Source organism: Morone saxatilis, unplaced genomic scaffold (assembly GCF_004916995.1).
Source record: "Morone saxatilis isolate NCDOM2014 unplaced genomic scaffold, NCSU_SB_2.0 Contig5, whole genome shotgun sequence".
Lineage (NCBI taxonomy): Eukaryota > Metazoa > Chordata > Actinopteri > Moronidae > Morone > Morone saxatilis.
In genome coordinates this window covers 21,038,332-21,054,322 of record NW_023340095.1, presented here as the reverse complement: position 1 = coordinate 21,054,322, position 15,991 = coordinate 21,038,332, and the positions used below count along the sequence as shown (strand labels likewise).

Sequence of the window (15,991 nt, the reverse complement as noted above, 5' to 3'; positions counted from 1 at the left end):
ACTTACCGAGGGCAAAACAGAGTTAACAGAGGCCTGTTTATTTCTGTCACTGACTTCAGAATGAATTTCATGGTTTGCTTCAGCCGGTTCCTCCAAGAATTTGTGATCTTGCGATTGCAGTTATTTCAATTTCAAAATTAAAATATTTTCACAAAGAGCAGTAGAGGAATCGTTGCATCACTTACAAGCTTCAACAATCAAAATGTCAACAATCAATATGCAATCTTAAAGCAAAACGCAATCAATAACAATCTTCCTCAAACTAATCATGTGATTCATGAATCTACTGGAGCAGTACTTGGTCAGTGTAAATACTTCATCGTACATCATAAGTTCCATTCAGGGCAAAATACCATTTTAGTACATCCATAACAGAACTATTCAGCATGCGATACATTGTCCACAGTAATCACCAAAACACAAATATGAGCCTTATACATTTTTGTTTTTCAATTTGTTTTTGTATTTTCATTTTTAACTTTATGTGTTGCATCTCAGCAGTGGTAAAGAGGGTGGGGTAGGTGAAGCTGTACCATGTTTTATTCCACTGGTCTGGAGAATGAATCGCTGACTTTTAAGTCACAAACCTGCTTTTATAACCTTTAGGCCACCGTGCCCACCTTTGAGGGCGCTTTAATGCAACTAACTGTGGAATCTACAACACATATGCATGATGGCCCTCTGCAGACTGCAGAAACGTGTCTTGCGTGTACAACACTCACAGCTGTGCTCGCTTGTAGCACGAGCGTGCTGGCAGAGGAAGTGATACAAACATTACAGAGACATGCTCATCAAAACATTTCTCTACAGCAGCACTAGTGGCTAAGAAGGCATACCTCCTTCTTTAATGTTTACCATGTATTTAAATGTGTTATCAAAAATTACCACTGCACAGGACGTTGTGCTTTGGTCCGGCTGCTGTTTCTGTCGTCACTTGTGTGGGCTTGATGTTGGCCGCCGGTCATCCACAGGCATCATGTTGGGCATCTCTGAAAGATACAAGAGTATAAATGAAAAGTCTGCTGGAAGCGTGGTGAGAGCTCAGGAGTAGAGAAGAAACACTACACCTTTGGGTGGATGTAAGAAAGACTGAAAAAGAAAGGTGTGGGAGAGATGTAGGAGGGTAAAAACAGTAGACTGCTGTGTAAATATTGACACCATGGATGTCTTGCTCTGTTGTTTTTATGACCTCTGCTGGTAATTATTAATCACCCACTGAAATAATGACGAGCCGGACTAGCACCTTCCATGGTTGCTATCGTTGCTCCTTAATTAGCAGACTTTATAGGGTTTCTTGTGTAGCTGTTGCTCTGGATGTGAAATATCCACCTCAAAGTGAGAATTGAGTTATTAATACTGCACCCACCCCAGGTCAGTATGAACCCAATGAAGCTTCTATAATAAGCAACCACAAAACACATATAGTGACACATAGTAAATTGCTGAAGTAAATGGAGCCATGTTTTCTACACAGGAGGTAATGAGGTGAATGTTAGGACTTTTGAACCCATTTAAGGCCATTTGGCTACAAGTTACTTGCAGAAACTGTTTCGATAAATATGTTGAACATTGTTTTGTGATACATTATGGTTTACTGATAATTAAACAATAATCATGTTCTACCATTAGGGCTGGGATAAATAAATATTGCAATAGAATGTGTGTGTGTGTGTGTGTGTCTATATGTGCAAAATCATATAAAATAACCAAATTGTGTCCATGTACCTCTGTTCCATTGCATGCATTACATCATAAAAAACTCTGCACATGCGAATTGAATAAAAATTATAACACAGTGTGATCATATCATCATAATATGATACCAGTGAAAGTTGATTTATAAAGTTCTTAACAAAGTTAGCATGTTATTTAAGGGTTTATCGACAAATATCCACACGTTGTTAGGTACACCTAGCTAAAGCTAAGTCAGTCAAATGACAGCCCTATACTGAGAGGTGTTTCTAATATTTTGTCCACCCCATTTATATCAGTGAGGTTAGACTAACACAGTACAGTTCATTAACGCCATAAACTATATCCTCCAAAATTAACAAAATACTATAACCTTCATTGAGGGAGGATTTATTGTAAAAATGTTGTATTAGACTGTGTTAGTTTTTGCTAGGTGTACCTAATAAACTAAAGTGTATTATTATTAACAGTGGAAATTAGGCATAGGACACTAGAACTAATTAAATAATAACTACTTAACTAATTATCATAATCATTGTAATCATACAATGAAAGCATGAAATTAAATGAAGCCATTTTTAGTTAAAGCCAATAGAGGTTGTGTTATTGTGAAAAGTCAATTATAAACTATTTTCTAACATTACAGGTTCTCCACAGCTGCGTTTGGGCACTTCCCAAAAATCACTATTTTGTTTCCTACATCAGTGGGGTTGATGTGGTCATATGCTAAACAGCTATCTCTGTAAATGAGACCACAGGACTGCACTTTGCTCAACAGAGACACATAATAATGTGACACACATTATTACCTGCAGATGTGTATTCGCTGGTGCATATTGCAGCAGTGGCCTCCATTAATCAGCTGATAACAGAAACAGGAATATACAGAAGAGTAAAAAGTAAAATACCTGTGGGAGTGCCATTAGGCAAACTGCTTCTTTTTCTTTTTTTTTCGCCTGGAGTGTTGCATCACATTTTCTCTCCTCAGTGGGAATTCAGCTGTTTTTGTGTCAGTCTGCAACAGCTTGCTTGGGGCATCTTTGCTGTCGCAAATACTCGATCATTTGGGGACTTTGATTTGAATTTAGGTTGTCTTTTAACAGTTTTCCATGAAAATGACTTGCCTGAGTACTCTTGATTGTCTTTGGTTCGGCAGGTTTTTAATAGTATGAAAATGAGTCAGCGTGAGTGAGGTGAGCAAAACAATATGCATGAATCACAGAGAGAAATTATCTACAACGATCTTCCCTGATTATGTATGTTAAGTTTGAGAAGGCAATGATTTATTTACATCTATGGAGGGTGATAATCAGCAGAGACCTCATCAGTTCTCCTCTGCAGCTATTTGATAATAGTGTTCTTACCCAGGGGATGATCTCTGTATTAAACATGGGAGCCATGTTTTTTTCTGCCCTCACTTTCCCTCTGTGGTGAGGAAAAGCCCATAGGTTTCCAAATAAGGCCTGGGTGAGCGCTGGCAGTATTAATAGAATAAGACTGCTGCTGGGGAATATTTGTATTGACCTGTTGAAAGACTATCTGATGCATGCCGTTTCCATGGCAGTGTGTGGGCGGGATGCTACGAGGCTGTGGTGTGCAGCTGCAGCTGACTGGGTAAGTCCACTGTAGGTAGCAGGAACCCACCGTTTCAAGCTGATTTAAAGCAGGAGTCTGTGTTTTCCACATTCATTCTCATGGTCTTAGCATCACACACTTTGCTCGCAGAGCAAAATAGTACATCCTTCTCTGCTGATCATACAGTTCGAACACATTTGTTATGTTAATAAGCACCTCATGGACAGGAAGGCATAATGATTTCTCTGTAGTTCAAGCCATTGAGAGGCATTTCATCTGTAATACCTTCTTGTTTACTCAATGTCACAGAGTTGTGCAAAGTCAGGGCCTTTTTTGGTCAACTTTTTAGTATAAAAAATCTTGTCACTAAGATTCGAAATGTGTTTAATAATATTACAATATTATCAAGAGATTAACAATTAAGATTCTGTAACAGTTTTGCCTCTTAAACCAGGGCATTTACTCGACTGCAACATTATGCAGAGAAATCCCCTCGTCTTTCTCTGTGCTGAGAGGATTGTCTCTTTGATGCAACTCTGGCATGACTCGGATGGATTACTTTATCATGAGGCCATTTGCTACCTCTCCCTCTTCTAATCTACATCCAGTATATTTGGCTTTTCAATCACGGCTGGCTACACTGAATATGACAAATCTCTTTTGAGCTGTTAAGTGTTAACTGAGCGCAATCAATGAGTTGTAATAATGTTATCATTTTTGTATTCACATGAAATAGATGTGTATATATATATTGTTAATTGTAAGGCCTAGTAAGGGTTTTTTATTTTTTTTATTTTTTATTTTTTGATCATGGAAAATTCAAAAATGCATTAGCATTTCATTCTTCATTCATGGTTCAGCACCAGTGGCTCATTAAGCTGACTTATAACATCCAAACATTCATACAGGTGCACTGGGTTGTCTTTATGTAGGGTTGTGTGTATGCAGCATCTCCAACACTAAAACATCTTCCTCCTTAATGTGCAGAAGCCATTGTAAAATATACGATTAATGTTCAAAGTGTGCTGACAGATGCTGCTGAATTCTGTATGGCATAGTTCATGTATTTATGCTGAGAGATTATCAAAATGGCTGATTTTTTGAGAGCTCCGTCAAGGAGGAGAGCCTCTTACACCATTTACAATAAATGGTCAGTTCCTTGACAATGGTTTCTCTGACTCAAATGCTATTATGTAAAAATACTTCTGTCAAAGTAAATATTTAAGCAGCCAAAATAAAGAATATCATGGGAAATAAACCTCTGTTTCTGTACACTTGGGCAAGACTGCTTGTCATGGTTGACTGTATTTATCTAAACAGTCATTTGTCTTCTGTGGGTCAGCCCAGTTCAGTTAGTGTTTCAGTTAGATAAGAGGCAGGAATAGCAAAGAGTAACCTTTTCTAAATTCACCACCTTCTCTCTGTCTCACACCTCATTTCTTAATTTTCCTTGGTCGTGCCTCACTTCCAGGCAAGTCTTCCGCCAGCCACTCCTCTTTCTGAGTGTGCTTGGTTTTTGCATGGAGACCTGCTGAGGGGTTTTTGACTTGATAAAGACATGCTGTGTTTGTTCGGTTTGTTCCGGCAACAGAGAGGCCCGTGGTGTGAATGTGATTCAGCTGGCTGATTCAGCCCATTAAATGGCTCTATGAAAAGAATGGGCTGCTGGCGTTGGCTTGCTGCTGGCTGCCAGTCCCAGGACCCACTGTATGCCTGGCACAGAATGGAAACAATGTCTTTTAGCACTGGTGCCTTGGACACATGACAGCATGCACGCTGTTTGATGGGTGGAAACTTGGACAGAGTCTCTGAAACCTAAAGGTACTGATTTGCTGCAAATTAAAAATTCAAGTGTTATTGGGGCTCACATGCAAGTGTGCACCAGCAAGGGGTTTCCTACAAATTTCCAGTCCCCCCATGTAGGTAGCCTATTTTTACTGCACTAGCTTCTGTACCTAAGTCAGTACATTTACATGCAAACAGAAAACTCTTTGTCTGATGTCTTTGTCAAACATGTTTAGAAATCCGGTTAGGCATTTACATTGAAAATCAGTTTTTTCTAGCTGGGACATCAGGTTTCTTTTATCGCCTACCCCAAATAGGGAAACCAGGTTTCTCCTTTATGTAACGCTTACAAATCGGGTTACTGCAGAAAACTGACACTACATCTGATTACTTAAGTGCATACAAATGCACCGTTTACATGCGTGTTTGGGTTTTCTGAGGATCAGAAGGTTCTTAAATCACTCTGTAGTATATATGTGGTCAGATGCTCAGCAGTATAACCAGCAACCAGGCCATAAAGTGCCTAGAATGCTGTGTGGAGTTCCTCAAAGTATCATCTATTTTACTTACTTCTGGATATATTTTTTTTGTGTCAAATCCTGTTGGCTTTATAATCTGGTCACACTGCTCAACTAAATACTGTTAAAAGTGTGTGTCTGCTTATTGGTCTTGAACAGATAATAACTCTTATTTTGGGCCATTAAAAGGAAACACAAATCCTCAAGTTCCACAGTCCAGGGTCAAGAATCTTTCAAAAACTTTTTGTTCTAAAACTGTGGAAAAGTTGATAAAGTGTTGTATAAATACACATGAATACATGATGTTAGGGGAAAAGGAGCTTTCCTACCTAGCCTGGCTGCCTCCTACAGCATAAACTGAGTACCAACTTCTGCTGATTGAGTCTATTTTAGATGAGTCTGTATTTTGTAGCACAATATCAACTAGTGCTCTGTCCTTTACCAAATATGTCAGAAATCTCCTAAATCTCTAAGCTTTACTCTCGTTTAGAGAAGAAACAGCTGCAGGATGATGACTTATAAGCTTATCAGCTACTTGTTTTAGCTCTGATATAGTTTCTTCCTATAATATATCATTCTTCTCCAAACAATCTGCTGGTAATGTTGAAATGTAAAACAGCTTCTTTTTTTAAAGACCTACCTGAGGGGTCAGGTGTATATTCAAAACTAAATCTATGTTTACTTTCTTGCACCAGATTCATAAACACATGCATACACATTGTTCTGTGTTAAGAATCCCAGGGGTCAGACGCTAAGAAGTTGTGCACCTGTTTGGAAAATAACCAAACTGTCCATTATTCACCACTAGTATCATGTAAGCAGTCTAAACTCTCTGCTAAATTGCAAGTGATTAACAGACTACTGACTGATGACACATGAGGAGGTCAAATTTATTATACATATACCCTTTTTATTCTTCTCACATTACTGCAGTGCACATGCAGTAAACATATTTACTTGATCCAAATAGGCTTCCCATAAACCTTTTGACCTTATCTCTGTTACATTTTTGCATCACACATCTCACTAAAATGAGTAATGCTTAGTATAAAGAACAAGTGCAGCTACAGGTATGTTAAGAAAATGTAAATGTTAAAGGTCGGAGGGACTGGGTAGAGTCCCTATTGTGTGTAAGTAAAATGATACTTGTTTATTTTCTTTAGAAAAGATGTGAATGTTAGATACAGACAGCAGTGCCAAAACCTGTCCCCTTGTTTAACTGCATAGGTTAATGTTCAACAGGGCATAAATCTCTCAGCGGGATGTGTGCAATTACAAGGTATTGATTGTAGTTTATGTTGGTAGAGAGCAACAGGAAGGAGAGAGAAAGGGAAACGGCAAAAGCAGACCTCTGGTTCACATGGATGCCCCTTCTTTGTGTTGTAACTCACTCTCTCTCACTCTCACTCTCTCTCTCTCTCCCTCTCTCTCTCTCTCTGTCACCCTTTTACACAGATAGTGTCCAACGTGCTGATCTTCTCCTGTACCAACATCGTGGGAGTGTGCACACATTACCCCGCTGAGGGCTCCCAGAGGCAGGCCTTCCAGGAGACCAGAGAATGCATCCAGGCTCGCCTCCACTCCCAGAGGGAAAACCAGCAACAGGTGAGCGCGAGCACAGATTTATGGTGACAGGACACGGGGATGTAAGAGTGGAGGGAGGGCAGGGTCCAAAAAACCCTGTTAACATTGGTGATTTCACTGAAAACCTATGCTTTGAACAAATAAACTGGCTAAATTTCAAATAGGTGGCTAACTGATGTTACTTGGGTAACATCCCCTCCTACGCAGCTCAAACAACTAATTAGCCAGTTAGCTAACCTATCGAACATCAAAAGAGACTGTGTGCACATATGTGATTTCCTGGCATACCTTGCATCTTTTTTACTTTTTTTAATAATTTAAAAAGTGGCTGCTGCAAGTCACACACTGAAACAAAGCCCAACATACACTTACCCATCAGCAAAGCATTGATCAGAGCGCCTTACCAACAGTTGCTCTTCTTCTTTATCATGAACATACAGAGTGAGCTATCCTACAATAAACCAAGTGTTTCTTCCTCTGTAGTTTGGGGCAAAAGAACCCACAAGGTTATTAAGATCTGATTTAACTGACACGGCTGAGTCACACTGGTTGTTATTTTGTTCTTAATTCATCCCAAAAAACAAGAAAAACAAAAAAGACACAAAAAAAAACCTCTACCTGACTATTTTTAGGTGGTCAGTTCAGAAAGTACTCTGTGCTGTCAGGGATATACTGTAGTAGTCATAGTAATTAAAATGGAATCTTTTCCACGCATCCCTTTTGTGCATATTGTCAACGCACATCTTCTCCTAAACGCCTCTCACCACCTCTCTAAAATAATATCTTCAACACTGTTCCACAGCACAGGAACATGAAGTGTGGTTCCTATTGTCTCTACTGGACGAACAGGAGCCAGAGCCTTCAGTTACCAAGCTCTCTCTCCTGTGGAACCAGCTTCCAGTTGGTGGTTCGGGGAGGCAGACAAACTCTCCGCATTTATGAGAGGCCTAGGGCCCTTAAGGACTGTTCCTCTCTTGGTAGTCTTATTAGCTTGAGGCGCTGGCATCAGGCGTAGAGTCCTGCATACCATCCTCTGTTAGCTTCATGGCTTGCTATTAGCCGGCACTAGCCACCTATCGGGACTCTTGCCAATGTGCCCACTGGACTCTCTCTTTGCTCTAGGTCTTCTCTCCTTCCTGGGCCACTCATTTCATGTCCCATTATATGCATGCCTTACTAACTTCACTTTGTTTCCCGCTTCCTGTGCTTTTTTCTCCGCTGCTGTACGCATGGCTTAGCGCATCTGCAGGGTTGTGTCCTAGAGTTTCCTGCCTCGGCTTAAAGGCAGTTTTTCCTTGCCCCGTCCGGCCCAGATGTGCCTTGCCTCTGATGGTGGTACTGTTCCGGTCTTGTAAATGCTTAAAACGGAGTTTAACTCTCGGTTCATGAATTTGGCGGCCCTATTACAAATAAAATTGAATTGCATATGGAATTGAATTGAATTGAATTGAAGTCTCCTTAATAATTGAATAACACTACAGGTTTATATAGCCCATCAGTTTGAATTATTTCTACTTAGTTTCTGAGAAATCATGTTTGTTTTTTCAGCCAGTTTGGCAAATGGCTGCCATTGCTATTGAGAAAAAGGCCAAAGCCTCCACCTCTTAACGTACTTATACATGTCCATTGAACTTACTCCCCCCCCTCCCACGCTTTCTTGCAGGAACGTCTCCTCCTCTCAGTGCTTCCCCGCCATGTTGCCATGGAGATGAAAGCTGACATAAACGCCAAGCAGGAGGACATGATGTTTCACAAGATCTACATCCAGAAGCACGACAACGTCAGGTAATAAGACCCCACCCCCGTCCATGAATAAGAGGAGGTGGGATGGTGAGGGGAAACAGATTGAAGCTGCTATAAATAACACATTTTCACGTCTCCACAAATCATTTTCAAGCTATGTGTTAGCAATAGATACAAAAAGATACACAACCACTGCACTTTTCCTCATCAGCATAACTAGCCCTCAGAAAACTGTTTTGTCAATGCAAAAATTCCATCTTTTTGTTTGAGGCTGCATTTAGCAAAAAACGATTTGGCTGAAACAAAACAAACTACAACAAGGCTTTGTGTGCAGTAGTACTACAGTACATTAACTTATCATTAGTGAATGCTGTAAAGAAAAATAATGTACTCAACTCCAGTGACTCATTTGATGATTTTGCATTTGTAAGGATCTTCTGAATCCTATTCAGGAAACTCAGAACTCTAAACTCTGTTGCAAGTCGGACAGAAAATCTGGACCTGCTGTAATGATGTGCATGAAAGTGAGTGAAAAGCTAGTTTAAATCTCTCTGCCAAGCCTTTATATACATCATAATGCCATTTTTAATTCAAATGTAACTGAATCTGCATTGTTTTTATTGGCTATTGTTATTGGCTGTCAGTGGTCATTCTGATCTGGATCATATTCAGTCTGCAAATCAGAAAGGTCCAAATAAATAGTTTAACTCTCTTTTCAAGGCAATGTTTTGATCTACAAAATCTTCCTCAGGCAAGTGTCAATGATAAAAAACGCATTTTCTGCCTCTACAAGAAATGTAGTGTTTCTTTTTGACGCTTGCCTAGGGAAGCTTATGAATATTAAAGGTCCAATGTGTAACATTTAGGAGGATCTATTGGCAGAAATGGAATATAATAGTAGAATAGAAATGTTGTGTTTTTGTTACCTTAAGATGAACCTCAAGCCTAGCCTCAAGTGGCCCTTCAAGATTTTGTTAGATGCCACTAAATCCTACACACTGGTCCTTTAAAAGGTTTTCTTGAAAGAGAGTTAAACAATTTATTTGGAGCCTAAGAGTGTGCAGACCTTTCTCTCTCTGTGCCCCGAAGTGATATTTTTTGTCTGGCCTATATTTTATGGTGATTTAAGCTAATATTCCATTTAAATTGTTAAACCATGTTTTACTCATAGATTTATTTGAAGTATGCCATACAGCTGGGATTACATTTAAACCTGAAGTTTGCTAAACTAAAATGGACCCGAATCTGAATTAAAATGAATACCTTCTGGTGCATCCCAGTGGTGAAGAAAGGCTTAGACCTGCTTAGTTTAACACAAAATCTACCTAAACTACGATTAATCCTAATTTATTTAAATGAATACTTGTTGGTGCAAGACATAAACTCGCCACTAATAATGAAACAAGTGTGTTTCAGGTTTACCTTCAAAACTTTCATAAGGAGGAGGTAGAGGTCTTGGGAATAGCTAATATATTATAATACCAGTCAGGTACACACTTACACGGTGTAAAAGAAATGTTTCAAATCATTTTGAGTTCAAAACAATGTCTCAAATTTTGGTGCAACAGAATTGTAAAATAAACCATAATTTAATCCAGATTAATCCTGAATGGTGCAGTACACCCACAGACAAAGGCAGAAGAGGAGGGAGAAGTGCAAGCGTTGCCATGACAATAGGCAGCATGGTATTTTCCCAGAGTATTTATCATCTGTATCTATACATAGAGTATCAGTAACCCTTACTCTTGAAATGAAGGTTTTACCATGATTGTATATTAATGGATACAAAACAATTTTGAATAGGGGTCTGATGCAGCTCACATACACATTGTAGGTGGTTAGCCCTGATAGATAAGTGATGGATAAGTGTTGATGGCCACCACACATGTGTAGAGCAATTGATGCTACTATGCAATCAGCTAATCAAGATATATATATATATCCAACACATCAGGAGGAATCCTGATAATAGTTTTTGGAAAGGAAATATAAAACATGCCTCTATTATTATTTGTTGTAACTTTACTCCTACAGTGTTGCATATCTGCAAAATAAGCATTGAGTAAGTGACCTTGGAAAGCAAAAAAACTGTCCACTTACTGGAAATGTTACAGAGCTTTTAGCCACATCTCATGGGATCCATCAGTTGAGTTTGCTCAGTTGTTAGGGAACAAATCAGACATGCTTCCATTTTGTCAAATTTAACTCAATTTAACTTGTTAACTTTTCACTTATTAACAGTATGTAAAATGACTGATCAAGGCCTTATGTGTAAATATATACATATATAATATATGGATCAATAAATGAAATCAGTGCAGTTTTCTTCTTGTGTACTTTCTGTAGCCTACCAGAAAATAATTTTTGTTACAGTAAATGTTTCTCAGCCTGCTGAATACAGTCTGTCTGACCTCTCAGCTAGAGGCCAGTGATAGTCGAACAAAGGTCGGAGCCTGTGAGGGTTGAATGAATGGACGCTCCAGCAGTGTTTACGTGCCACTGATATCTTGCGTTTGATGTGGATTCCTAGTGCGTATGGAATTTCCATTTTCCATCATGTGATAACGGGGTCATATATGGGGAGGAGATCATAACCCCTGTCACTGTTTAAAGATTGTCTTTGACCTCTTCGTAGTTGATGCTTTCACTGGTTTTGACGTGACGTTCACAAACAGCAGATGTTGTATGTTTCTGGTGTTCATTTGGTCTCTTGTCGGGGTCCTTGCAGTTCCAGTGATGCAGTGTTGAAACAACACAGGTTTATCTTACTTGGGAGTGTATGATGTAGCTTTGCTCTAATAACTTTTAACACTGAGCTCATAAAATAGGAGATCAGTTTACTGTGAAACCCCACAGGACAGATGCAGTTAATCCACTGTGGTTAGGTTTGGCACCACCTTGTGGATTAATAAAACACTGTATCAAGGTGACACTGAGAACAGACTTGTTATAACTGTGTGTGTGTGTGTGTGTGTGTGTGTGTGTGTGTGTGCGTGCGTGTGTGTGAGGAGCAGCAGCAGCCTAAGTATCAAACTGTGCAGTGAGGGTTTTATGGCCTATGGCTGTCACAGTCAGGTGGAAGCCCAAACCTCGATACATAATAGGTGCTATTGATGCCCTGTATCACTTTGATGTGTCCCTTTGAATCCTCAGGGGTTAGAGCATCAGGTCACGAACTTGGAACTCTTGTACACAAAAGTCTTTTCATTACCATTATGTGATCATTATCAGGAATTTTGCTTTTTTTGTTGCCTAAGTTTAAGAGTTCAGTAAAATTAAGAGTGCAGATTGTTTTTGGAGAGTGGGCAAGGGTAAAACATTTTCCGGGGCATGTGATAGAAGTTGCTCTAACTAAAGCTAATATGCAGCGAGCTATATGAGCAACTATGAACATGAACAAATGGACGGTTGTGTTATCTGCAATTAAGAGGCAAACACCAAGAAGGTTGTGTTGGTTTGCACTGGATGTATTCATGACAGCTGTCGAGCTTCAACAAAATTCAGCGACCTGTAACTCATTCTTACCTGTGAAGACGTTATCCTTTATGTAATTAGGTAATTAAGTCTGCATTTTCAGCTGGAGTAAACCAAACCAAGAAACAAAAAAGGAGATGTGTGATTTTGGTACTGTAGAGTGTCCTACCGTAGGGTTTTTTTGTGACTCACTGGGGAGTAGATGGCACATTAGCAGCATCTGCTAGGCCCGGCTGATTTCTGTCTGTGGTCATAAGTGTGTGGTTAATGTGTAGCTAACCAGGTGTGACCTGGCCTGTCGGGGAGCGGGCAGTGGCTTTTGGTAATTGGGGCTCTGCTGAGAGGCCGAGTAACAACAGGAAGAGAAGTGACAGCTCCCACTGCTACAGTTAAAGAGTAAGAGGGTAAACAGAGGGAGGTAGAGAGAAGGAGAGGGGTCTTAGGGTCTGGAACTTGTAGCTGTAGTAGATAAATGTTAGAGTCTGTGTTTCTACCCATCTGCCTGTCTTCTAGTCTTATTCAGGAGTCCTGAGCAATCAAAAACAGACTTACCAGAGCTCCATTATTTTTTTCAGCTAAACCATAAAAGACACGTAGTTATACCCTTTGATCCAAAATAAAAGTACAAGTAGTTATCTCCACCAGGCGGACCCTTCTGGACCCATCGGCCTAATATTTTTTGTGCATATTTATGACTGTATGCTCAAGGAGCTCTTGTGGTTGCAGAGATTCATTTTTTTTATTTACTGCTTTGTGTTATACCGCCCTTGACTGCTGACCCACTCCTCTTAACCGTCTGGTAGGGGCAGCGAGTGATCAACAGCCGCTTCAGTTTGGAATCTTGCTTCCACTAGGGACAAAGGATGTGGCGGTCATGTCAGATAGGTACTTTATTGACTCCCAGGGGTAAATTGAGGCGTTACAGCATTTCACATCTCAAGTGAGTGCTGGCAGATTCTTGTGTTACTTTCATACATACACACTGGACACACAGCCTGCCCCTCTCTCCCTGTTCCCCACCCACATTGCACTAGACCAGTGTGATATGACATGGGATGGCGTATAAATAGCACACATAACACCACTTCTAGGGAATATTGCTTGTCATGTCTACACATTTTATGCTCTTCTTGTGTCATTTTACACCGTTAGAGATGGCGCATTGTATGAGTTTTAGACGTGCTGGAAAGGATGACGTCAGTTGACCTTCATTGTGAAGGTAACAATAATAAACAGATGGCTAACAGTCTATGAACAGTCACAGTTTGGTGAGGTAGGCACCAAAACTACTTGAGTAGTTTTAGGAAAGGATCCTTGTTTGGGTTAAATTAATAAGCATGTTTCATACATCAGTTAAATTTAATACAACGTCATTGTTGACTTTTGATGTTACGGGACATGGACTGTGGTTTCGCTTTACTCCTCTACTGAGTGCACCCTTCTAGTTTCTGACAGTTCAGGGGAGAAATTTGTACCAATTCAGCCTGAACTACACTTATCAAAGTCAGTTAAGGTAGCGCAGGGAATGAATCACCTGGGTGGTGCAGGGGAATAAGCACATCTACCACTGGTAGAGCCCCCTGGGTTAAATTCAGTTCAAGCAGCACTGCCAGTTTTGCCCCACTGAAAACAATTAGCAGAGGGAAGGTGGTGAAGAATCAGGTCGTAGTGGTGGCACTGTGTCCTGCTGGTTGCCTTTCTACACTGCACAGCTTTTAGGGGCAAGTCCAAGTCAAACCAGTCCTTGAGTGCTCAGTCAGGTCACAAGAGAGTAAAAGTCCAGATGCAAGTATTTTAAGTCTCTGAATGCTGACTATTGAAATCACACAGCATTTTCAGAGCTGCGTTAATGTTTTTAGCTATGTCGGGGACATGGCTCTGGGATGGCAATGTCTGTCTGAAGGTCAGTCGATCAGTCAGTTAGTCTGTCTAGCCGTCTCAGAATATCTCCATGTCTATTGGATGGATTGGCAGAAATATAACAAATATCAATGGTGCTCAGATGATGTGTCCTACTGACATTTCCTCTAGTGCTATATAAATTTATTTCCAATACTTTGGTTAATGGCTGAATACTTTAGATTTAATGCTCATTTACACATGTTGCTAAGATGCTAAACTAAGATGATGAACTTTTATACATACTTAACTTTAGCCATTGTTGTTGTGGGCATGTTAGCATACACTGTAACATTTGGCTCAAAGCACAGCTGTCCCTTAGGTACAGCCTCACAGAGCCGTTAGCAAGGCTATAGAATACCAAGTCCTTGCTACACACAGGACTAATAAATAAATATTCAAGGAATATGGATAAACAAACAGCAGTCTTAGTCATATTTCAGTTATTACAGGATTTTACCAGGTTAAATCAAAAAGAGTTGAGTGTTTCTGCTCTCTTGTCTTGAGTTGTCTTTAGGGAGTCAAGTCTCAGTCAAGTCTCCAGGCAGCAAAGTCCTACTCAAGTCTCAACCCCTTGTCACTTGGGGTATATCATTTAGTTCTGAAGGTATAGTTGCTACTACTAGTACTAACTATACTATTGATAGCCCAGTTGTTGTTGTTGTTGTTGTTGTTGTTGTTGTATCACAAAAGGTATAATTATGCTGTACTTTTTCCTGAGAGTGTGGCATCCCACTTGTGTTTGTCCTTGGGAGTAAAATGATGTCCTGTGGCTTCAGCAATGAGGCCAAAATGTGTGCTGACTAAGGTATTATGCAAGAGGGCTTTGGGGCGGATGTTTTGATGCTGCCGGGTCGCCCTGTCAGCATTTGGGAAATATTCAGAACATTGTGACTGTTGCTGTTATGTAGGCCAGCAGCACCCTGAAGAGAAAGACATGGAAAGAACATTGCATAAATTAGAGGAACTGACCTTGCCTTTGTTCTCCATGTTCTAATTGCAGTTAGGACAAGAATTGACGCTGCACGGCGAACACACATGGTTTAAGTGTGTGATGCAGTTAATTATGCGCTTGGGTGTTACATAATGCCGTTCTGCTTCTGCTGAAGCTCTTGGAGCCAGGCCTGACCTGAGAATCACTCTGTCCTCGGTGAGCAGACAGCAACACACATGCATGCAGCGAACATGCAACATAAAAATCAGCTGATGTTTGCCTTTATATACAAGAAAATCGCTGGCCCAACTACGGTGACAAAAACACAGAGTCAGAGAAACACAGAGAGCCACTATAATGTATGTAAAGGAATATTTAACCTATTAATTGTTACACTTTCTTACAGGATGATCAAAGTCAGCTTAAAGGATTTGTGTCCATCCTGGTGTCCAGATGCTGAATGTTTAAGATTTAGCAGATGAGAGGGAGAACAGCATAAATACATATTGTTTGCAAATGATTGCCTCAGTAAACAAGATGCACCACGGTCGGCCAAGAATCTAAAAAAGAGAGAAAGACAGAAGGGCAGAGAGAAAGAAAATAACAGGAAACGAAGACAGTTCTGGAAAGGATGAGTAATACACAGGGGTGAATGGAATGATGGAGTAAGAGACAAAGAAAAAGAAGCAGCAGACAGCGATGACAGGGACTAAAGGGTCTGTGAGAGATTTTATTCCTTGATGAGGTTAGCAAGCAACCAGCAGAACAGTGGGGTTAAGCAGCCGGG

The 15,991-nt window shown here is 40.2% G+C and overlaps 1 protein-coding gene across 1 annotated transcript in view; it reads left to right on the top strand.

Annotated features, from left to right (window-relative positions):
* Positions 1–15,991, top strand: part of adcy5 (adenylate cyclase 5) — a 90,049-nt gene that overhangs the window by 32,216 nt on the left and 41,842 nt on the right. Inside the window, exons 2-3 of the mRNA XM_035676316.1 lie at positions 7,026–7,175; positions 8,818–8,939. Of these exons, the coding sequence (XP_035532209.1) occupies positions 7,026–7,175; positions 8,818–8,939 (272 nt within the window). The remainder of the gene's footprint in view (positions 1–7,025; positions 7,176–8,817; positions 8,940–15,991) is intronic.